Below are 26,142 nucleotides of genomic sequence, written 5' to 3' on the forward strand. Positions count from 1 at the left end.
ATCAAACACCATGGGACTTGAATATTCTTGTTAAATTCTTGTCTTTTATGTTTGAAGAGATAAATATAAGTACATCAACAACTGTAGATGTTCACCTAATATTTGCTAGGCACAAGGGCTTTTCTTTTCTTCTAAAATCTATACATATATTTTTGTGAAGAGAATGCTTAAAACACACTTGTGTCTTCATATTTCAAATCCATTGTTGCATTAATTTCCAGAAAGAATACAATCTAACCACATAATTGTTAATTTCCTGCAAGGCATGCCTCATGGAAATAGACCCCCTTAAGAAGCCTCCTGGACCCTGTTGCTCATTTTCTTTTGTAGAAGACCTTGCGCCAGGCTAACCTTTCTGCCCCAAAACGTTTATAATTCGTCCAGACCTCCATATTGTGAATGTGTAAAAACTTTCAAGCAGCATTTCTATATAACCAAAATAACAATACATTACTCCATTTCTGCCATCCAGTATGAATAATCTAAAATACCTTTTTCAACCAGTTTCCTTCTCTCTCATATTTTACAGGTGCCAAAATCTTTACATTGTGCTTGAGCATTGAACTACTGCTTTGAGTACTTTGACTTAATTTTCAGAACTCTCAGCCTTGTCACCAACCACAAAACGACTTTTATCAGTGTTCAAGCCTGATGAATGAAGCTGCTTCCGCCTCTTTACAAGAAGAAGTGCAGTCTGCCTGTCGTCTTTAGCCTCCTCAGAATAAGGCTGCAGATGGAGCACTAACTTAAGCACAAAATAAAATTATGCAATGCTAACACACAAAGGGTTAAACTCTAGGAGCTAATCACATCACTAGGAGATAAATCGCATGAAGATGCCAGACTGGGGCCCCATAAAGAATACCTCCTAATGGCCTGAGAGGAAAAACATAGACACAAGATAATAAAATATTTGAATTTTAGAAGATCCTTGATCATTCTGCTTCTCCAAACAACTGAGAAAATAAAAATGCCATGTAACTGAGATACTAGATTGTTCAGGCTCTATTTTCCCCCTTCTCTGTTTCAAGAAGTTAAGTTAAGATCCTTTGTTTCAACACTAGAAATTTTTTTTTTTTTCTGCACAGCCAATGTGCCAGCAAGAATAATGAGCAAAGTCCACGCAACCTAATTATCTTAATTCTTGGGCCAGGCTATTTTCTTGGTGTTATCAACAAAGGTCGGGCATTACACCATTAATCTTGTGAAAGTATGAAAAGCACATGTTCCAAGTCCAAAGGCCAGACACAAAAGGGTCACATAACAAAAGGGAAACCATAAAAGCTTCCAAGAAATTATAAATATACCTTTATGGCTAATGCTTTGTCAAAGCTTTCAATGGCACTATCAGGTTCCCCAAAGTTTAACTGTGCTCTACCAAGGGTGATCCATGCCTGAAATAATCACAATGCAAGAAACAACTATGGCATAAGCCAAAACAACTACATTCTTCAATTTCACTAGAATTACCCTAAGATTGAGATGAATTAATTTATGAGAATAATGATACAAAATTTCCCAGTGTCTAGCTAAATCATTAGCTGGGACTGCATTTAACACATCAGTCTGCCAACCAGTTCAGATTTCAAGCAACTCCACAAGCTCCCCCACAAACAAGTTAAGATACAGCGAAGAAGTAGTTTAGCCATGAAAAATAAAGGTTACATGCAAGTTAGAAAGAAAGGGAAAGATAAAAGAGTAATTTTCTAAAAGAAAAGAAGTGAAATAGCAGAGAGAAGAGGATGTGTCCAAAAAGCAGATAAACATCAAGCGTAGCTTATAAAACAGCTTAGTTTAAGAGTGTGGCTTAGTCAAATTGAGTTACTTCTGCTTGTAGATGGGCTTAATGAGCAAGTTTGTGTAATGACGAATATTGCAAGAAATCTTTAGGAGTTGAAAATTATACATGTTGCATTTCATTTTGCAACTAAATGTTGTGTACTGACAAAAACTGAAGTTCTATAGAATCTAAAATTAATAAACCATTCAATTAATGAACTAATTGAGGGACTATTATTTTAAAGTGGGACTATCATTTGAAAACAAATAAGACACCATGCTGCATTTGATATACATATATGATATAACACATGTAGATCTATAAAAAAAAATATGAGCATAGAATAGTTGTACCTCAGCCCAGGAAGGTTCCAACTCAGTAGCTCCTATCAATTAAAATCAAAGTAAGTCTATTAAAGTTATAAAGATTAGATTTTTCATTAAAATGGGAAAAAAAAATCAACAATCAGCATCTATTTGTAAAACAACCAAGCCGCAACAAAGCTTTCTTAAATGCGTAAATAAAATAGAAAATGATGGAATCAACAATAACACATACGAGTCGCAGCCTTCAATGCATTCCATGCGTCTCCAATTTCAAGTAAAACTTGTGCCTTTTGTTCGTGTAAGACAGCACTTTCAGGCATCAAATTAAGAGCAGCCTCCCACTTCCCAAGTGCTTCACGGTATTTTCCATCCTTTAAAACAGATGTCCATCAGAAAACAAATTGTATCAAATTAGTAAAATGCTATTTTTAGCAAGGATGTGTGTTTGAGAGATGGCAATCCATTCAGAAAATCTACTCTTTGCCTTGGAAATTAATGGGCACAGTACAAGAAGAAATGCATATGCACATAATATGTGTACTTCTAAGCCATTAACAGATACAGACATGAGCAAACACAATATGTAACCATCAAGCTTAACAGCAAGGGAAATCTGACAACCAAATTTTCAGAGCTGATTGACCAAGAAAATAAAAGAAAAACAATTGCTTGAGGCGATGGAGGAAGATCTTTTAAAAAACCAATTCAAAGGGAAAAATATTAGCAATTGAATACATAATTCCACAAAAAATACGGCTATGTACCACAACAACAGGGAAGCTTAGTCAGGATATATTACAAATGATACAAGGAATCCTAACCAAAATGAGATTTATCCTGCTGTCATATGCTTTCCATATACTTGGAACAATTTATACAGACTTATGCCAATTTGATGTTAAGGGAACCAGAACCACAATTAAAATTTTCATAACTTCATAACCTTGGATAAATATGGCAAAACTTTTGTTGCAGAATAACAATTGAACACATTATTGCAATAGCTTAAAGCTAGTTTTTAGAAACTCCCAACAAGAAAACCTGCATCATATATATTGGCTTCTTTCATTTCATTTTGAGGATTTCAAGATGGATTTATGAGGAAGAAGACAGGCCAAAATCTACAGGAGAACCCACTTTACAATTATTATTTGAATTTCCTTTTGAATAAATGGGTAAGGTGAAGATGTTTGTAGACAAATATATAACAGAGAAGATCTAGAGCAAGCAAATTGTTAGGGATTCTCAGCCCTTTCCTCTCTCAATCTTGTTGTGTACTTCGGAGGTAGAGAGGACATTGCTTCTCCTTGCGCAATTTCCCAGACAATTTTCACATTGAATCATTAAATTACGCAAGCAATAAAAGTACCTAATTGACACATCAGGTATGAAGCTCAAGAAGAATTTAAAAGACAATTTGAACCTTGATTTCAATACTTAGGTCAGAAATTTTGGGAGGACAGCTTCTTGTGTAAATGTTCATTCTATGTGTTCTCTGATACATTCCTAAACAATAGTAATGTTAATTAATTTTTCAATAAAGTTTCCCAAGCAACTAATTCCAATCAAAAAATTCACCAATTGCAGAGGTTTCATGCTATATATGAATGCCCCTTTCAAGACTCGACCAAATTTACATTTTTCAGCATACAACTACGTTAGCAGTGGAGGGTTTGGGAGAGAGAGGAATCTGGAAAATACCTCAGCTAGCTTATTCCCTTGGGCTTGAAAGGACTCAGCAAGATGCCTATCGGATTCTGAATTCAAGGGCTCGTGAGAGGCAACCACCAGCTCGCTATTACTATGCTCCTCATCCTTACTACCAATCTCTATAGAATCTCCAGGGTCTTGCTGATCAAAAGGGAGATTTGGGTACTTCGATATGGCTGCCAGAGAGCGTTTCTTGCTCTTATTGTCCTTCTTCCATGTTAGCTTCATCTCTCGCTTTCTCTGCGCGAACCCTCAGCTCTTCTCTGTCGAAGTCGAAGGACTTAGCCAGGATTCTTGCCGGTCAGATTCGGATGGGCCCATTATAAGCCCAAGGCATTCTTATTGTTTGGGCCCAATCTTAAAACAACTGAAAAGGTCCGGCCCAACTCTGAAAAATAAATAGGCTTCGATGACAGATCAAGGCAAATTATTTAATAAAATCCATTTAAGATAGCATTTTCCAAACACAATATTGCATGTGGGTCTATGACAATGACTATGAGGCAAACAAACAAGGAGAAATCCAATGAGCAGTGCCTATGGTCTATAGAACATTAGAGTTTATCTGGTGATGTTCACAAGGAAAAAGTCTAGCTATGTGCATAGAATTCTCCCACATGGTATTCAAATGTCAAATCTGGTCCTTGCGGGCTCACAACCACCATATCCCACATCACATCTGCAATTTATCCTCTTTTCATGGGCCGATTATTATACGCATAGAAAGAATTAAAAAATAATATTTTCTCTCTACAAAGAAAATAGATATTTTTTATAATATATAAAATAAATTTTATATAAAAAATAAATATTTTTTATAATATAAAAAATAAATTTTACATAATTATAAAAAATAATATATATATATTAAATATATTTATTTTTTTTTTTTCATGTGTATAATATTTCTAATCTTTTCATCCTCAATCACACCAAATTAACACAAACTCAAAATATAAATTTAAGTAACTTTGATTTTTTTTCCCTAATTTTAGCATATAATAATAATTATATTTTTTCTAACACTCTAAATACTAAAAAATACGAGAAACGGAATCTAAAATATAAACGTTTTAATTATGGGATTTATTTGTAATTATTTTATTGAGTGGGTATAAGACAATGAGGGCATAACTATCATGTAAATGCTTGATGATGAAAGGGCAGCAATTTTCATTTCCTTTTTTTAAATTTTTATTAATTGTCATAAAAGGGCTTTGGGACCCATGATTAATGCATGCATTCTTTGACTTAATCATAGATTAAGTACTCATTTAATTGCTCTTAAGTCTTAATCTTGTAGTTTTTGAATATTAGCATAAAAGAGAGACATAATTACATTTATCTTTGACCTTGTTGACATCAATGAAAAAGAAATTTTGATTATTTATATATTTTAATATCCAAATTCATATAATTAAGATTTTGGCAAAGATTGCGAGGACACTTGACATACATCACCTAAATAAGATGCAATTGGATGATTTCATTCCATCATCATTTGAAGAAAATGGGTTAGTTCAATCGAGACAAGAAAATCATCCAACCCATCACTGCAAATCGGAAAGCTCCTGCTTACTCTTCTTCATATTTGTTGACTTCTTTTTAACATGTACCTTTTTTTTTTTTCAAATGTGAAATTGAGTACTTACAAATATATTAACAAAAATTATTATATCAATAAGTTTTAATTCAGTGATATTAGAATCGTATTTAAAATTATGAACTCCTTAAATTTAAATTTTAATTAAAATTAATTATACTAAAAAAAAATAGAGAGATTGAGGCATTTTATTAAATTTGGTCCATCATATCATAGCGTGAAAACATTATGATCCCCTACTTTGATTCACTAATTTAATAAATGGAATTGCAAATGAAGATAAGATCAAATTATAAATATATTTGTGGTCCATATTTCAAGTGTTGTTATATTTTTAACCTTGGCTTCCATTAATTACTTTAATAATAGTAAGTTTATGCAAAAATATTGGGTAAGAAAAAGAGAAGAACCACTAGTATTTTTCATTAATTTATGTTTAATGTGAAGGTATTGCCTTTAATCCATATGCCATATATAATCTTCAACAGATATACATTAATTAGATGAAATAAATGAGAAATAATATTCATAATGAGAAGAAACATTATGAAGCCAAATTAATCTTTGCACCCTGCATACAATTAAAATCATATTACACCAACAATTTGATATGAATATATTGAATTTAAAGAGTAATTAATATACTGTCCTTAATCACAAGTGAAATTGAGCGAACTTTTGGCTTTCATAATCAGAGAGGATTCATTAAAAGTGAATACTTTATTCTTCTACTAGTTGTGGATTTTTTAACTAATGAAGTGATGTTGTTATGAAGTTTTCGTGAATTGAAAATAGGTGTAAATCCGAATATTCTAAATAATTTAATTTTTTAAATTATTGTTGAAATTATGGGCAGGTAAAAGACAATCTAATGAATTAAAACATTTTAGTAACAAGAGGAAAAGAAAGCAAAAATGATTCTCGTACTAGTAGCAAGCGAAATAAGAGCAACCTAAACCATGAAAACGGGATTGCAGGTGAACAATGCAAGTGTTGTGCTGCTAGGCAAAGTAATAGAGTGCTACACTTGCAACACAAAAGAACATTGAGTGAATTAACTTGAGTAATCTCTCCCATGCTTAAATTAGTAAAGAGAACTAAGATGGAATTAATAGAACAAGATGGAGAAACATACCTGACAACCTTTATATAGATATTGATTGAACTCCTATTAGAGTATAAGGGTAAGCAAAGGATACCCAGGGTCCTTGGGTAACCGTCTCAGGAAACTTGTTTGAACCATGTGAGGGCTCGGGCCACATGGGTCAATCGATCGGGCAACCGAACCTACCCCTCGAGAGGTTTAGGAGCATGCTATAGCATGAGGTTTCTGTAAGTAGGGATGGCAGGCAGGCGGGTTTTCAAGGGTACCCGACCCGCCTAAATCCTAATGGGACTGGTTCGGGATTATTTTATTCGGATTTAGGTGGGTTTGGGTTTAGAAAAAATTATCTATTACGAGTTTGGGTAGGGTTCGAATTCTGAACCCTAAATATCAGCTACCCGAACCCGCTTAGCTAAATGGGTAACGGGTTAAGGTTACCCATGAGTACCCACATACTAAACCCGTTTAGCCATGCGGATTTAGGATACCCACGGATACCTGATTTTATTACCCGTAAAAGTGGAAAAATATTATTATGAGTGCCTTTAGTAGGACTTGAACCTTAGACCTCTAAAGGTGTAAGGACCATAGCTTACTACTAAGTTACATCTCACATTTGTTATTTATGTATGTGTATTTATATATATAACCTTCATATTTTTTATATAAGAATTATATTGTATATATATTTTTAAACATCAAAATTTATATTATCATTGTTAAATTAAAAAAAAGTTATATATTTTTGCATACTAATAATAGTTTATATTATATAATTTGAACATTGATGAATTAAATTAAATGAATACAATTTTTAAAAGTTCTCTAAATATTTTAAACTAATATTTGTAGAAACTTATTTTGTGATGAGTATATGCATTGAGGCTGTGAAAAATCCGATGATAAAAAATTACATGACTGTAAGATGTAATTAGAGGCATGGAGATGAATTATCAATTCCGTGGCATGATCTTGAAAAAAAAATAATAATATTTTTTTTTGAGAAATTAATTTAATTAAATTTAAATAAAATTTTTTTTTGTTAAATTTAATCTGGGTAGTTCTTAAATAGATCTAATTAAGTTTAATTGGGCCGAATGGGTCTAAGAAAGTTTAGTTAGGAATTTTAAATATAACTCATTGAATTTATTTTCTGAAAATTAATATAAGAAAATATCTCTCTCCCCCTTGGCCCCACTCTCTTCTTCACTCCCTATTGGTACCACCTCCTTTCTCTCTCTTTCTATTGGTTGGAACACCTTACCCATGTCCTAGTCTCACCCAAATTCCTCAATCCATTTGTTTAAGTTATCTGAACCTTATCACACTACAACTCCAAATCCTACCACACCTTTTCCTCGCTCCCTATTGGTGTCGCCCCCTTTTCCCTCTCTTCCTATTGGTTTAAACACCACACCCATATCTCAGTCTCACCCAAATTTTGCAACCACAGTTTTTTAAGTTATCTGAACCTTATCATCTTAGAATTCCAAACCCTATTACACCTCTCTCCCAAAATCCTATAAATATCCTACTGGAGGAAAAAAAAGAGAGGGGAGAAAGATTTAGGAATATTTAGGGCTATTTAGAGATACCTTAGAGCTATAGAAAATTTAGAGATATTTAGAAACTCTTTTAGTTCTTTCTTATTTCTTTTCTTTTCTTTTATTCAAGAAGATTTTCATGCAAGATTTCTTGAAGGTTGATTTTTGTTATTTTCTTTTCAAGATTTATGCCACGTTATATTTAATTTAATACTCTTTGTCTTTTAATTTATCTTGCATGTTCATATGGATCATGTAATCATGTTTAATTTAAGGGGATAAACAACTATGTACATATTCTATTTTTTTTCTCTCATGTTTTTATTATTTTTTGTTATTTTCTAAATCTATAAAAATTTTAGTAAAATTATATTCATATTCTTCACAAAATTCTATTAATTTTAGGCTTAAGAATTACTAAAAAAACTTTTATATTTTATAAGTTATGGCTATTTGAAGTTAGGGTTTCTGCAAAATCCGATTTGCAGCATACCCGACTTTTGAAGCCCATATCTCCCTTGTTTGTTAATATTTTTGTGTGAATCTAACATCTAAAATTAATTTCAGAATCTTATGAATCTTTTTCAATTTGTTTCGCATTCATATCTATTGTGGTTGATGAGTTATGAATTTTATAAAAAAGTAGTGCTATTCTGTCACTGGAAAAAATTACGGTTTGTGTAGATCATTCGGCTAGGGTTTTGTTTGGTTTATAAATTTTATATTCTTGTATGATGTGTTGGCTGTCATCTATAATTTTTTCATGATTTTTAGGCATGTCTAACTATTTTTAAAAAATCAGATTTCTTGCTACTATCAATCTACCAGAATTTGAAAATAGTATGTTTATGTATGTTCTTGTATTTTCTTGGGTTTTAATTGATATTTGATCTATTTTTCTGTGTTCTTTTAATTCAAGAGGTGTTATGAAGTATTTGGATCATGTTAGAAGACTTAGACTATTAGGTAGTTGTAATTGATTAGGAATTTTAATCTCTTTAGGAGACTAGAATTAGGATCTAATGTAAATTGTTATTAGTATTTTCTTATTTTCTTTATTTCCTTTATTTTCTTTAGTTTCTTATTACAAACAAAATTGGTAAGTAGTCCTAAGGTAAGTACCAAAGAGAGCATTTGAATGGAGCTTACATGGAGCTAAACGGGAGTAAGCCAGAAATATCATTGTCATACTAGAAGAGAAGGCTATTTTTTAAGGGTAGCTTGCCCCAATGGCAACTGTAATTATCAATAAGTAAGTAGCCCTAAACTCCTAAAATAATTGTTGGCATGAAAATATAGTAATAATAGGATTTTTATTTGGTAAATTAAAATTAACTTTATTTTTAATTTAACTGACTTTTGCATGTAATTAATTTAAATAAGTATTCAGTAAATTAAAATTAATTTTGTTTATAAATTAAACTAACATTGGCATGTAAAATAAATTTAATTTAATACTTGATAATTATAAAATAAATTTGCATGTTAGAAATCTTTATTAGGTTGTGATTGTTTGGGCCTTATGTGATATTAGAATAAATTACACATGTACATAATTAATTTAGTTTAATTATCCTTAGGGCAACTTAGTGAAAATTTAATTAATTAGGTTTAATAGAAACTTATGGTTATTTGAAATTGAATTTGTTTATAAATTAAATTCTCAATAATAAGTTAATTTTAGTCATCTGATAAATATCATTTAAATAATTAGCAACCCCATAGATAGGAATTACTAGTGCATGAAAATTGTTTATAAACAATAACCCTTTTGTGAATTACTTGCGTGTGTAAGATTAGAATTGTATTTTTAGGATAAAGTTTAATAAAGAAATAATAAACATGACTTCTAGAAACATTAGTAGAGGACTGACACTCAAATTAACAAGGTTAGACTAGGCGTACAGAGTACCTAATACCTTCCCCTTACATACCCACTATTCTGAACCTAGACATTGGGCTATAGTAATAATGATTGTGGAAACTCTGCAAGGAGTAAGTTGTCATCCATGACCCCCGGAAGAAACACTGAATATGTCTCGGTTATTACCCTGGTGTCGACTTTTGTCTATCTATGCCTTCGTGGCATAAATCCTTAGTACCGTGATAGTGTTATGGGAAGACGGTACTTACCAGTGGTTTAATTATATTAGGATTGTATATAATGCATGTCTAGGAAATGTTGTCTAAGGAGGTGGTACTTAAGTGAGACCATTATGACTCCACCATCTTTCCTGGGCATTACCTAGTGTATTTTATATAATTCTAGTGGATGATATTTCGCCTTATGCCCCTGCTCTTACAATATTTTATGAAATCTTTCACTTATCTCTTTCTCTTATTATTATCTATATATTTATAATTAATTATATACTTAATACTTTGTCCCTCTTTATAAATTTATTGTTATTCTCTCTCTCTCTCTCACTCACTCATATTACTAATACCATTAATCTCTTTATCTTAATATATCATTTCTTTCTATTTGTATCCTCTGTCTCCCCTCCTAGTTATATATTTATTTCTTTGTATGTATTATTACTCTCTCTCTCTCTCTCTCTACCTCTTTTATATTACTAATACTATCAATCTCTTTATCTCTATATTTATCATTACTTCATATATGCATCATCTCTCTCCTCTTCTATCGTTATATATATATATATTGTTATTTTTATGTGGCTTGAAATTTTAATATGTCTTTATGACCCGAATTGTGATCTGATCCGAAAGTTTAACGTTGCGAGCTGATAAGGATAAAAAGTGAGATCAGTGGTGGTAGCGGATGGTACAGGTCGATAAGCCCGAGCCCGAAGCCCACCACTGATCTGTTTGGGGGTGCAGGGGCAATGCTCCTGTGATATGGACCAGTATAAATATTATTATATTCTACCTTTTGTAACATACACACATATATATATTTTTTATTGCATGTATTATTAATTTATTACTCTCTCTCTCAAACTATCATTACTTTCTCATAACTATCTAAACCCTTTCAACGATATGTTAAATTATAATTGATGAATGATATATTAAATTATAATATAATTTTTATTAATAATTTTTATTTAATTAAAAATAATTTAAAATTCAATTTTTAAATAATTATGATAAATTACATCATATTAATGTAAAAATAATTTAAAAACTTTTTATTTTTAAACTTTTAGAGTTAAGCAAGATTAATTGATTATCTTTATTAAGTTTTAATATCATAATTAATTAATAGAAAAATTTTTATTGATTACTATAAAACGACGTCGTTTTGAAAATAACTTCACAAAGCCTAACCTAAATGACATTATCTCTTCTTCCTTCACTTTCATTCTGCCGCCGCTTAACAAAAAGAGTAAGTGTGTAACCTCTAGAACCCACGATTCTCCCACCTCTCACCTTTCGATAATGCCTCTGTCGCAGAGCAAAATGGTCGCCTCTGTCGCTCGACGCCTCAACCTCTTGCTCAATCTCTCTGTTTATGTCAGTCGGCTCCTCAACCTCTCACTCGATCTCTCTATTACTACTGCCTCTGTCTCGCTTAACCTCTCACAGTCTCGCTTAATCTCTCACTGCTACACACAATGCCCTCAAGCTCTACTGCTCTACACTCAATCCTCATAGGTGAGTTTACGGCCTATATTTTTAATTCATAAGCTGGAGTTACTGTGACTTCAACATTTGATCTGTTCATGCTTGATTTTGATCCATGCAAGCAGTTGTTAAGCTTAACTTGCTTTTCTTCTTTTAGCTCAAGAATAGCTTTCTATTGATGCTCACGGTTCTTTTATTGTGCTATTAGTAGCTGTGTTTTATAGGATTTTAGATTGTTGAGAGTGGATTTTGAATTTTGAAGGTTGTTTTCCATGATATAGGCATAAGCTTCTTAAAGTAAAGTTAGTTATGATGAAAGCTAAGTAGAATTGACTAAACAACCACTGGATAAGCCAAGCAACTACATAGAAAAGGTAATCACGTGACATTTACACAAATTATTGAGTAGCTAGTATAGTTACCTCTGTATGGTAATAAGAGCTGGACAAAAACTGGTCTGTGAAAGTCAATCCATGATCCTTGACAAACTGGAGTAAAAGCATAATAGAATTTAAGATAGTTGTAAAGCGTGTTCATGCATATTAGAATATTTCTTCCAAAATACATAAAAATTATTGTTGAATAAACAAATCACTTTTAGCATCTGTTTGTTTCATCCAAAATGTTTTCCTAAAAATCATTTTCTAGCATCTAAGGTGTTTCGGAGAATTGGTCAAAGAGAAAACTAAGCCTTTTATAGGGAAAATAACTTCCTCAATAAAATAGAAACTACGAAGCTACCATCAGTCCAAACATTTTCATTGCCTTATATCTTAAAAGAAAATTAACATTATCCAATGTACTCCAAACACCAAAAATACATTTGAAAATATTTTCAGTATTACCACCAAATAATAGAAAATAAGTCAATCTCTAATAAAATGTTTTCCTACAATGTATTTTCCACATACAAGTTATTTTCTGTGAAACAAATAAAGCCTTAATGTAGCTTGAATTGCACACATGTGAATTCAAGAATAGAAGTCAAACAGGCTCTTCTCAAACCTTTTCCGAGATATTCTGTCCAGTTCCATCTACGAATAGCTTGTCTGCCATGTCTTTTAATTTTTTTTGTACATCAACAGGTTCAAGAGGCGATAAGTGCTGCTGATCAGTATATGTCTGCTTCACATATACTATATCCCTTCCCCCCATTTTGACACCAACGACCACATGAGTACCATATTTTTCTATAAAACTGGATGTGAACAATAAAATAAAGTCACAATAAAGTTTTTGAAGAAAATACTTCATTTAGACAAAACAACAGATGCAAATCATCATTATTGTAATACTGATCATGCATTAACATAGGCTTCAGCAAATGCATATGCAAATCAAAGCAAAAGATGTATTCACTAACACAGAAACCATATAAAACAAAAGAAGATAGTTCTTTCACATATTTAAGGGTTAATAGATAAGAACTAGTACTTCTGAAAGATTTATCTTCAACTTTAGAAGAAAGTGCACTATGCTTTATTGAATATACGAGCAAGATGCATCAGAATGAAAGCAACATTTGTGTGTGCTTGTGGTTATGAAAGTTTAGGTTTTCAATTTCCTTTTCTAATTGAGATAGTTTAATTAGAAGTTAATGTATGAGTAGACTTAACAAAGTGTAACTGGATGCAAATGCAATTTAGTGGTTGAAGCCAACATTTTTGAATTGAGCTTATATGATTGTTATCACGTGTTAAATGAGCGTATCTGGTCATTTTATAGAAATTAAGTTGGAAGAGAGAATGGGGATGAAGTTTCTTTTTTATTGTAATTTTTTTTTTAATTTGTGTTTGTCATTTTGATGAAAATCATTGATATGTCTTTTTAATCCAATTTTAAGGCAGTGAGTGCTTTCACATTAGTACAAGTATATGTTTCTTATGGATTTGTACAAAGAGAAATGCTTTGTTATTTATATAGGACATCAATCATAGTTTACAAATGCATTAGTAATTAGTACTAAGATATACTGCAATTGGGTTTTGGGTTATTAGATTTTATAATTTTCATGATATTGTAGCAATATTATAATTATGATTTATTAACATTGTTTTTTTGCTTTTATTATTTGTGTTTAGGGTATTTTGAGATGAGTTATTATGCTAGTAGTGACGCTGCATCTACTACTCAACCATCTAATAGTTGTAAAGGTACTCCCTCTGTTTCTCAGCCAACTAAGGGTGTACCTATCCCATCATCTAATAATACTAGTCCTGATAATCCAGTAATACCAAACAATCCCACCCAAATCCAATTGACTGTTGGAAATAAAAATCCCACCCATAGCCTTCCTCCAACTAGCTAATCAGGAAAGAAAAGGAAGTTGACATTTTCTGTTTGGGATCATTTTGATATGGTTAATCGCAATTGGGATGATTTTGTAATTTTTCATCATTGCAAGTCAAGCCTTCAGGCTAATAGCAAAAATGGCACCAAGTCTTTACATAATCATATAGAAAAGTGTGGGAAGAAGAACAATCAAGACATATCTGCATGTTTACAGAAGCAAAAACAAATTTCTTTAGATAGAAAAAATGATGGGAAGATACAATTTGGGAATTTTACATTTAATCAAGAGCTTTCAAGAAAAGAGTTGGCATCTACTATCATATTACATGAGTACTCTCTCTCAATTGTTGAACATTTGGGATTTAGAAAATTTGTTGCCAGTCTTCAACCACTTTTCAAAATAGTTTCTCGAAATACTATTAAGAAAGATATTTTGAATATCTATGATATTAATTATGAGAAACTATACAAGCAGTTGGAGAAACTAAAGAGTCGAATAGCAATCACCACAGACATGTGGACATCAAATCAAAAGAAAGGTTATATGTCCATCTCTGCACATTATATTGATGATACTTGGGTGCTACAAAATCGCATTTTACTGTAATTTGCTTATCTTTCTTAAAAGCTTAATGATTATATATTTTTACATATTGATTTTTCTTATATTTGTTTCATTGTGAATATGTAGATTTGTTTATGCACCAACGCCTCATACCAAGGAAGAGCTTGCAAGACATTTGATGGACACTTTTACCAAATGGAATATAGAGACAAAGATTTCTACAATCACAGTGGATAACTGCTCTACAAATGATGGTATGATCTCTATAGTTCTTGAAAAATTATATGGTGATCTTTTATGTGATGGGGCTATATTACATATGAGGTGTTGTGCGCATATTTTAAATCTTATTGTGAAGGATGTGTTGTCCACTATTGAGCATTCACTTGCAAGAATTAGGGATCGTGTAGCATTTTGGTCAGCCACTCCTTAGAGAGTTGAAAATTTTGAAGAAGTGGCCAAGCAATTAAAGCATTCATATGGGAAAAAGTTAAGTTTAGATTATAAAACTCGTTGGAACTCAACATATTTGATGCTTCAAACAACAATTCAATATAAGAATGTCTTTCCTAGATTGAGGATTAGGGAAAAACATTATATTAATGTACCTACTGAGCTTGATTGGGAACTTGCAAACAAGGTTGCAGAAAAATTACAACATTTTTATGCCATCACTCAATTGTTTTCTAAGAGAAAATATCCAACAACTAATTGTTACTTCATTCAAATTTGTAAATTGAGAATTAACATAGTAGAATGGATGAATTCTGATGATGAGATTATAAAGGCTATGTCTAGTACAATGTTTGAGAAGTTTGAGAAATATTGGAGTGTGGTTCATATTGTTTTAGCTGTTGCTGTGATATTGGATTCTCGGCATAAGATGAAAGTGGTGGAGTTTTATTTTCCCATGATTTATGGTGAGAATGCATGAAGTGAGATTGAGCAAGTTAAGACAACTTGTTATAATTTGTTCACTGATTATCAATCTCAAATTAAGTCAAAATCTAATGGAACTTCAATTTTGCCTACTCAAGTGACAGAAACTCAGGCTTCTATGACTCCAAATATGAGTAATCTAGTTGCCCTTCTTAGCTCTTCCTCTACCAATGTTCATGTGAAATCTGAATTAAATCATTATCTTGATGAGCCTATTTTGCTTTGGATGCAAGAATTTGATATTCTTAATTGGTGGAGGACAAATGGGATAAAATATCCCACATTACAGCTGATTGCTAGAGATTTCTTAGTTGTGCCTGTGTTTACAGTTGCATCTGAGTCTACTTTTAGTACTGGTGGCAAAGTTGTTAATATTTATCAAAGTAGGCTCCGTGAGGACACCTTAGAAGCATTAATGTGCTCACAAAATTGGTTATAGGTAGAAATTGAAGGTATTTATCACATCTATAAACTCTTTTAATATTTATGTTTTTCACTTTAAATGTAAAACTAACTGATGCTTCAAAAATTTTATTTTCTTTCTTTTAATGTTTTAGTTGCATGTTCAATTGAGAAAACAAGTTGTTTATGTGATGTTGAGGAAGATGTGGATTGAAGCATGTATTTCACAATTTCAATATGAGTATGTGTTTTTTCTTAAATTGTTGTACACAATATATATTGCTTTAGAAAGTGTAATATTCTAATTTTTTTTATGATTTATTTTTGAAGGTATTGAAAGAATTTCATCATGCGTTGGGATTTTCGGAGTTTTAAGATTGCGTTTTTATGAGTTTTATGAGTTGTTTTAGAAGTATTATTTTTTCAAACTTATTTTTATAATCTGTGTTTTAATTTGTTTTTGTTTTGAGAGGGATTTAATTTAATGTAATTTGGCATGCACTATGACAATTTTGTCATGTTTTATATATTAAGTTTATTTGAATTATGTATTAAGTTTGACAGCTTAATATTTAATATTATGTTTATTGTTTATTAAATAGTGAATTTAAAATGTTCGGGTTCGGGTGGGTTAAAGTTCGGGTTATCCAATCTTAGAAAAATGCATAATAAAGTTAATGGGTTTGGTCGGGTTCGGGTAGCATGCGAGTATTATTAATCGGGTTCGGGACGGATTCGGGTATTAAAATATATATTTTATTCGGATTTGAAATGAATACGGGTAGCTCAAATAATATACGGATTCGGATTCGGGTACTTTAAATTTTGCGGGTACCCTACTCGCTGCCAATCCTATCTATAAGGGAGATATTATTGGATTCTTTATGTTGTGTACATTTTTTACCATCCATGATGAGTTACCCTTTGGTTGGAAATTGTGATCGTGTTCGTTTTCTTCCCCCAAAAGTTCTCCAATTCTCTCCACTGCATGTGATGATGATTGATGACATAGATTTTCTTTCTTTTCTTATTGGGTCAAATGCTCATGAATCCTTATATCATTATGCTTTCGGTGAGCACTAAAGGATTTTGACCGAGTTCTCTACATTTACTATCAACTTCTCTACAATTCTCTCCTTCAATTGGGCAGAATATAAAACTATTTAGAAGTGAAGATCAGAATTTAAATTTCATCTATAATTATTTTCTTTTTGGCATACTGCATATCAGTAATGGGCATGATTTGAGGTTTGAACAAAAACAATATAATGGGTCAAGGATGTCTATACATGGTACTCTGATTTCCTTTTCTTAAACTTACCTTAATATGAAAATATAGTGTCATTAGGCAAAATCAAACCCCACATATCACTTCACTTCTTGATTCCCCTTTGAATTGAGTGTCTATTTGCCAAAGCTCCCCTCACTTAACGGGGGACCACGTACGGTACGGACGAGCCCTTTTGCATATATTAGGAGATTCAATGGACACTGGCGGACAGAGATGGAGGGAAAGCAGAGTTCAGTTGAACAGGTGTTCCTCACCAGAGACGAAATGGTCGGATCCGAGATAGAGCCACGGTTCAAACCCAAGAATGGAAGCGTGTTTCCAAGAAAAAAGAAGCTGGTGAAGACCATGATGCTTGATTCTATTGCTTCAATTATCACCTCTGCTTCTGCTTCAGATGATCAGAACAACCGCAAAATTAATGGTACCTCTCACAGAAACAAGGTTCAGCCATCAAAAACATCGAATTCCGATTGATTCTATTATCCTCTCTTTTCCTGTTGTATTTGCAGCTGATCAAGTTTCTCTCTTTGTATCTGTTGTTATTGTAGTTTGAGTTAAAATGGAATGTAAATTAGTTCTTCATGCCCTTGATTTACACTTCAGGGTATATGTGATTTAAATTGGATTTTCTGTACCTTATTAATTTCTTCTCTTCTGTTTTTGTTTTTGTTTTTGTTTTTTTCCATGATGCATATGCTGTGTCCTCATCTGGCTTGTAATTCACAAGAATGCGGACGCAGGTGACCAATTTATGAACTTGGAAAAGAAATTCACCTTGGGAAAACAGAATTTAGAGCTTGAAGCGATCCTCATCACACGTAAATTAAAATTGAACTTTCCTGGAAAGTTAACAAGGAAACCTGATTGAAGGAAGTGATGTTCAAAAGAATTTCTTGCAAATTCAATTCCCTTTTCCAAGAAAGAGACATGTTAATTGAATGGGTTGAAAAAACATCACTCTAGTTAGTCCTCTACATTACAGTTTCACATAGCATAATATTGACCATTGAATTCAACTACACCAGGCCTTCCTACTAATTTTCTTTGCTTTTCACAAAGGCTTCCTTTGAAAATTGGAATAATAATAATAATAATAATAATAATAATAATAATAATAATAATAATAAAATTCCTACACAACCATATGAAATTTTACAAATAAATTAATTAAATTAAATTTTTACAAATTTTTAATTTTCAAACAAGTTGAAAGCCTTTTCCTAACTTTTATAATTATAACAGCATTGCATCAATCACTAAAAGCATGTAAAGTCCACATTAACTAATACTTCAAATTGCACAATTACGTCCATGCTTAACATTTTTTTATTATTAAATACAGCCTAACTAAGTTTTGCCTCGTCATCAAATTGCTTATCTAATTTGAGTCAAAATTAAATTGATCTAAATTTTTTTTAAAAAAATTGGCTATTTAATTATAAAATAGAAAATTACTCTCTCCTTCTATTTTTATATATCGCACTTAAATTTTTTTTTTATTTAAAATTATCTATCGTATTTAAAAAATTAAAGGGTATTAACTTTTTTTTTATATTTTACTCTTTATTTTTATTAAAAATAATAAATATTTATATAAAGAGTAATTAGATGAGATACATGATAATTTAATTAATTATTGATATATTTTTATAAAAATAAAATTATTTAATTATTTCTTTAACCATTATTTAAAACTTAAATGCGAAGATTAAAAATAGATGAGCTATTATTTTTTAAGTGGATGTACATTCACTAGTAAACAATAAATTTAAGTCATATTTAGCATAATTAATATTAATATAATTAATTGTTGATCAATCATTTGAAGAATAAATATCATTAAACCATAAGAGTGCTGCTAAATAGCTCAATTTGAGCTGGCTCAAATGGTATTAATGTACGTAGTTTTACTATTATACCCTTAAAAGAAAGAGAGGAAACAATTTAAAAATGGCTTCAAAGCTTGGAGCTGGTGAGATAGCTCATTTCATGGCTCATGCAAAGGAAAGCGTGCATGCAACAAGCTATTATTGCTTGCAGCTATGCACACCATTCAAGAACTGATGATTCGATGAGTGTGTCTACTGCATTAATGCATGCACATATGAGCTAACACATGCAGCAGTGATGAGCATTCCTTGTTTTTGCCTTCCTTAAAATATTTTCATTCTTTGTTTTTGCCTTCCTTAAAATATTTTCATTCTTTGTTTTTTCCTTTAAAGTTGATTCATTCTCTCAGTTTTTTCAATTTTTTTATGGCGGGGTTAAGTCAGGGAAGGTCATATCGTAGGCAATTGTTTGATGAGATATTTGATTTTAGTGAAGATGATAGTTTGTTCACTGAAGATGTGGAGGAAGATGAATCAGCTGGTGATCAAGATATGAACGAAGGAGGCATTAGAGCAGTAGCAAACACTAATGCTATTGAAGAAGGTCCTCTAACAGGGATGTTATTTCCTTGTATCAGCACTATGTTCAACTTCTATAAAGAACATGCTAGATTGAAAGGTTTTAGTGTTTTCAAAAGATCAGCAGTTAATGTACGGGGTGGATCTCGCAAATATCAAACAATTAGTTGCGATAAAGGAAGGAAAGCAATTGGTGCGAAATCATCAAAAATGATAAATTGTCCTGCAAAGATTAATGCAATCCTAAGAGAAAATGGAATGTGGCAGATTTCAAAAGTTATTTCAAGTCACAATCACGAATTGGAACCTTCTATGTCTAGATTGATGGTTGCTCACAGGTCACTGAATATGGATATGAAGAGGAGATTGAGGCAAACGATATAGTGGCATAAGACCCAAAAAGCATTAGGTTGCTTGAAGTTCAAGCGGTGGACCAGAAAATTTAAGTCGCTTGTCAAAGGATTGTGAAACTTCATTGAGCGAAAGAGGAGGCTACGACTTGGTGATGGTGATGCTGAGGCTATACGTAAGTTGTTTGTGAGAATGCAACGAAACGATCCTGAGTTTTTCTATTCATTTGATCTTGATGATGATTCCAGGCTTTCAAATGTTCTATGGGTTCATCCTCGTAGTAGAGCCGCACGAGGAATTCAATGATGTTGTTAGTTTTGACACTACTTACCTTGTTAATCGATACAAGTTGCCATTTGCCACCATTGTTGGAGTAAATCATCATGGGCAATCTATTTTATTAGGATGCGCCTTGATCTCACATGAAGATGTAAACACTTTTAAGTGGTTGTTCATGACGTGGCTTGAAGCAATGGAAGATGTTCATCCTAATTCTATTCTTACAGATCAATGCGAGCATGAGGAAAGCCATTAGGGAGGTAATGCCTAATACTAGACACAGATTTTGCTTGTGGCATATATTATGCAAGGTACCTGAGAAGTTTAAGGGTGTTACTGATTATGATAGTGCATGCCTTGAGTTTAAAGCTGTAATATATGATAGCTTAACCATCGAGATGTTTGAGAGAAATTGGAATGAGTTTGTGGTGAAGCATGGGTTGGAAAGAAATGAATGGCTTTCCAAACTATATGTTGATAGGGAGTATTGGGTTCCAATTTATCTCAATCACACATTTTGGGCTGGAATGGTTTCGACTCATAGGAGTGAGAGCATGCATGCCTATTTTGATGGGTATGTTAACTCAATGAGCACACTAAAGCAATTTGTGGAGCAAGATGAGATTGCTATGTGTGACAAGAATGAAAAGGAGTTCTATGTCGATTTCAAATCAAAAACACAGCTTGTAAATTGCATATCTGCTTTTAAATGGGAACAATATTTCAAAAGGCATTTACTAATTCAATATTCAAGCTCGCTCAAGAGGAGATTAAACGAATGTGGTATTGCCATGTCATTCAGCCAATCAAGAGGGAAGGCGTGAAGCGGATAATGAGCCAGTGAATTGAGAGACATAAAATTATGGAGAAATCCATAATCAACAACCGTTTCAGAGGGAGTTTGTTTATGATGTAGAGTACAGTGGAAAATGGCCAATATTTCACTGCAATTGTAAGAAATTCAATCAAAAGGAATATTGTGCTGCCATATCATGAGGTTGATGTCACTCAAAGACATAAAGTTCATCAACGAACGATATTTGCTTAGGCGATGGAGAAAAGATGTTAATCGTGTCCATAGTAAAAGTTTTTTCACGGAGGGTACCCACATATGACAGAGGAGTTTGAGAAATACAGGGAGATGGAGAGGTTATTTCAAGAAGCATCCGATTTGGCTTACGATGACAATAAGATCAAATTTGTGAAACAATGGTTGGCTGAATTGAAGCGGGATTTATTGAGCTGGAATGATGGAATGATTGCTCCTACCAGTAATGCACAGGTTACTATTGACACTAACAATGTTGATGAAAATGAAGAAAATGAAAGAGTTATACTTAATACACATTTGACTCGTAGTCTTGTACGGCCACTAATAAACAGGCACAGATCACTAAGGGAGATCAATAAATGATCAAATTCTGGTAGGAATAGAAACAGAGGAAGGGCAGCGAGAGGTCACCAAGAAACAATATTAACTCGAATATTGCTGAGCAGGTATATATATATATTTTTAAATCAGTACTAATGTTATTTATTTCATTTTTTTTTAGATATTTCATGTAACTTGTGTCCTTTTACATGTAAAGGTTGGGCGTGATAATAGCCAAACACCGTACCAAACACAAGGAAATGTTGCGATGTCGTAATTAATCCGATTGTCGGTGGAACTATACCAAGCCATCATAGTATTAGGCATTAAGGAACCCATTATACTACTAAGCATTACAATGGAATCAAGTTAAGAAATTAGAATAGTATCATCAATGTAATAGCAATTTTTTAAATTTTATTACAACTTATCTTATGAAATAGTCAGAGTTGCGTTTATAACTTATCAAAATTAGTTAGCTAATTTTAGTCTGCTTCTGCTTCTTATGTAAGCAAGACGTAGCATATTATATAATTTATTATAACTCGTGTAAGATCATTTTTCTTGTTAAGTTGAGATTACATTTCTGGATTATAATCATAGCCATGGTCTGACAAAGGCTAAATGGCACAAATGTTGTGGCACAAATAGCACAAATGCTTATAAAATGACATAACTATCCTTATTAAAATTTTGAATGGAAGAGATGTCAAGAGACAGAGTATAATTTGAATTTTCATTATCTCTCTTCTATCTAACAACTACTTGAGTAAATAGGATGAGAGTTCCCATGCTTTCCTTGAGCTACCCACCATAATTAATATTATGTGAGTTCCAATTAATATTTTAATAATTAAGTGTTTATTATTTATGATAACACATAATAATAATTAAATATTATTTCTCATTAATTTAAAATAAAATATTTATATTATATATAAGATTTTGAAAAAATTTTATCATCTTAAGTTAACTTTTAAGATATAATTAGATTTAATTTATTTTCTTAAATATGATATCAGATTGAATTACTTATAAATGTGTTTGTCTATAAATTTTATCTTCAGATATTCATATTCTAAATATGTTCTCCTTGAGACTTTTAGAGTGAATTAAACTCAATTTATTTTTTTAATTTTAAATTTTTAAGAACCTCTTGTAACAAAATTTCGTGAATTAAAAAAATGATATAGGGAGATTTATTTCAATAGAGAAGACTAGTAAAGACATGCACCCCATCAACATATAAAAATGTAAAAATAATCATTCAAGTCATGTTCACTTTTTCTTTGTTTGAAATAATTTTCTTGGTTTCTTTCCTCGGCACATGCGATGACTTTGGCTCTAATAGCTGTGTCTCTTGCTTCGGAAACCATGCTGTATGGACAAATTACCGCACATGCACGCCCCCTAATTAATTTATTTTCTTTCCATTTCTTTATTTTTTAATCTAAGAAAGGAAAATAAATCCAAAAAGACAAATTGACTAAGAGGACACACTATAAAGCCATTAAAAAAAAGGACAGTGCTAAATGGCACAAATGTTGTGGCACAAATAGCACAAATGCTTATAAAATGACATAACTATCCTTATTAAAATTTTGAATGGAAGAGATGTCAAGAGATAGAGTATAATTTGAATTTTCATTATCTCTCTTCTATCTAACAACTACTTGAGTAAATAGGATGAGAGTTCCCATGCTTTCCTTGAGCTACCCACCATAATTAATATTATGTGAGTTCCAATTACCTTTTTGAAAAAGTTTAAAGAAGTATACTATTGTTTTATTGAACAAACCCTTATTTGTATCTATCTTCATCTTCTTTCTAAGAAACTCTTTATTGTAAAGCATTGTATCTATCTTTATCACCTTAGTAGATGGGACTAGAAACAATAAATAAGCATCAAGCTACAAAATGTCGAGAGGGGGGTGCTAGAGATCAAGCTGGAGTGCTTTCCTCTTACTCAATAGTTAATGCATATACACCAATTCTGTCAATTAGAAGATGCATAATTGGAACAAATGTTTAGCCTGCTGTTATTTATATATAACATCCTATGTATTCTTATAAGGACTTAATTTTCACAAATGAGGAAAAGCATTCCATCAGAATTTTAATATATTGCAGATATGCAATAACTTGAGTTTGAAAAGCAAAGGCTTGGTAACATGCGCAATTCATATACAATAGCAGTCCCCAAGCCAATGAAAATAGTACTGCAAAAAAAAAAATCCAGCTTCCAAACTTGGTAAGGATAAAAATTATGGCAAAACATTCGACACACATAGAGGATAGCATAGCATATTGTCTCATGAAACATAAACTTAGCATACTATATACATAAGACAACACCAAAAAGGACCCTATCCAAACTGTAGCTACTGGCAATGCCCTTGTAATTTCAGTTTGAAACTCAATCCTATAGTCATCAGCCACTGTCAAAGTGAATTCCACCTCATCATCCTTTCCCAATTGGTTTTCCTGCACAAATGCACGCCATCCTTTTTCAAACCTTGCTTTCTTGAAGACTCCCTCTTGACTAAACCGAGTCACATACTGAACTTGAAATTGTTTACGCACACCAGGTACTTGTATGTGAACCAACCTCCCATTCAAGCCAAGAAACGTCTTCGCAAATTCAATTGGAATATTCTAGTAAATAACACAAGATACATTTTATACATGTCAATAACTATTTGAAAAATAATTTACATAATCAATAAAGTTTTCAACATAATTCGTAAATGGCTAGTTTACCACTTTGTATTTCCAATCAGCGGTGTTCATCATGCATACAAAGTTTGACCGAGTAGGAAGGGGTTCGCATCGATTATCGTTGTGCTCTATAAAAACATGGAATTTAATAATAATAAAGAGAAAAACAAAGCAAGTTCTTATTATTTTATTGGTTGCATGAAAGAAATAAAAAAACTCATAATGCGAAATACATAACATTCAACTATTACATAATCATCATCAAGATATTTGAATTACTTCCTAAATGGTGGAAATCCATAATCAATCTCAACTCCTTTTTATCGAACATTAACATCTCAACTCATTGTAATCGATGACAGAAAATATGATACGTAACTTCGTTTCAACTTGTAGTATTTGATAAGTTCATCAACACCATCTCAGAAATATAAATTCCCATCTTTCTCATCCACTACAACCGCAACTCGCCATGAGTGACCTTCCAAACCTTTGACAAAAGTGTTATGGTATCAAAATTTAAATCGCCCAGCAGATGAGTAACATGATTTGGAATCCTCTGTATATGTCAAAAAAAATGGATGAGAAACAAATATCATATCAGTATAAGTAAATTATCACTTATTTCTATTTTATATTGAATAAAGAAAAAAAAATTAGCTAAAAGGATATAAAGAGCTTACGATCCCGCTAGTGTTATGCTCAACAATGAAATAGAACCTATCCTTTTCTCCCATGGTGCTCTTAAGAGAGAATTCTTTCTCTTTCAGTTAAAAAGGAACGAGGACGTCGACCGTTTATTAATGTTTGAAAGGAAAGATCTCACCATTTTCGATTCTCTCTCTCAATCTCTACGTTAGGTAGATCTTTGACCGTTTATTAATGTTTGAAGGGAACTTAATGGCAGTCAACAAACCCCCTCAACACTCATTTGGATATTAATTGCCCATATCATAAACGGAAAAGTAGTGGGACTAGTGATATTAAAAGGAAAAAATATGACACAGGAGGGTTCGAACCCTTGACCATGCCGGGAAGCATGCACTGCCAGTCGGGCTATTAGCCCTCATCCAATAATTTCTTCAATGGAAATGACTTTATCTTGTTAAGGTGTGTTTTAAAGGGGAAAAAAAAAGAATCTGACACTGGGATTAACCATGCTGGGAAGCATGCGCCAATGCCAGTCGGGCTATTAGCCCTCATCCGATAATCTTTTGTATGAAAAATATATATACACACACAAGAGTTATTAAAAAATGAACACATATATTGATTTATATATTTCTATATCTCTCTCTACACATGTTTATCTCTCTCTCCCTTTATTTATCTTTATATGTGTGATAATCTTAATATCTATGCCTATAACTCTTTTTATTTCTATCATTCTCTAAATATCTTTGACTATCTCCCTCTATATTTATCTTGTTAAGGCGTGTTTTAAAAGGAAAAAAAAAAAGAATCTGACACTGGGAGGGTTCGAACCCTTAACCATGTTGGGAAGCATGCGCTATGCAGTCGGGCTATTAGCCCTCATCCGATAATTTTTGTATGAAAAATATATATACACACACAAGAGTTATTAAAAAATAAACACATATATTGATTTATATATTTCTATATCTCTCTCTCCACATGTTTATCTCTCTCTCCCTTTATTTATCTTTATATATGTGATAATCTTAATATCTCTGCCTATAACTCTTTTTATTTATATCATTCTCTAAATATCTTTGACTATCTCACTCTATATTTATCTTGTTAAGGTGTGTTTTAAAAGGAAAAAAAAAAGAAAGAATCTGACATCGGGAGGGTTCGAACCCTTAACCATGCTGGGAAGCATGCGCTAGTGCTCGGGCTATTAGC

At 32.1% G+C, this 26,142-nt stretch overlaps 2 protein-coding genes across 2 annotated transcripts; one reads left to right on the top strand and one right to left on the bottom strand.

Moving 5' to 3' along the window:
• Positions 1 to 24: 24 nt before the first annotated feature.
• LOC110633211 (uncharacterized) lies at positions 25 to 4,117 on the bottom strand. The gene is made up of 5 exons (XM_021781719.2): positions 3,808 to 4,117; positions 2,339 to 2,477; positions 2,134 to 2,165; positions 1,308 to 1,394; positions 25 to 727 (listed from the first exon to the last, which is right to left on the bottom strand). Exons 1-5 carry the CDS (start codon positions 4,042 to 4,044, stop codon positions 587 to 589), a joined length of 636 nt encoding a protein of 211 aa, XP_021637411.2. The 5' UTR covers positions 4,045 to 4,117; the 3' UTR covers positions 25 to 586.
• Positions 4,118 to 19,403: 15,286 nt separating this feature from the next.
• LOC131171102 (protein FAR1-RELATED SEQUENCE 5-like) lies at positions 19,404 to 21,010 on the top strand. Its single transcript, XM_058130554.1, has 4 exons — positions 19,404 to 19,894; positions 19,977 to 20,089; positions 20,156 to 20,280; positions 20,414 to 21,010. The coding sequence occupies exons 1-4, from the start codon at positions 19,404 to 19,406 to the stop codon at positions 21,008 to 21,010; spliced, it is 1,326 nt and encodes a 441-aa protein (XP_057986537.1).
• The last annotated feature ends 5,132 nt before the right edge of the window (positions 21,011 to 26,142 follow it).

The sequence above is a fragment of the Hevea brasiliensis genome, chromosome 12 (genome assembly GCF_030052815.1).
Source record: "Hevea brasiliensis isolate MT/VB/25A 57/8 chromosome 12, ASM3005281v1, whole genome shotgun sequence".
Lineage (NCBI taxonomy): Eukaryota > Viridiplantae > Streptophyta > Magnoliopsida > Malpighiales > Euphorbiaceae > Hevea > Hevea brasiliensis.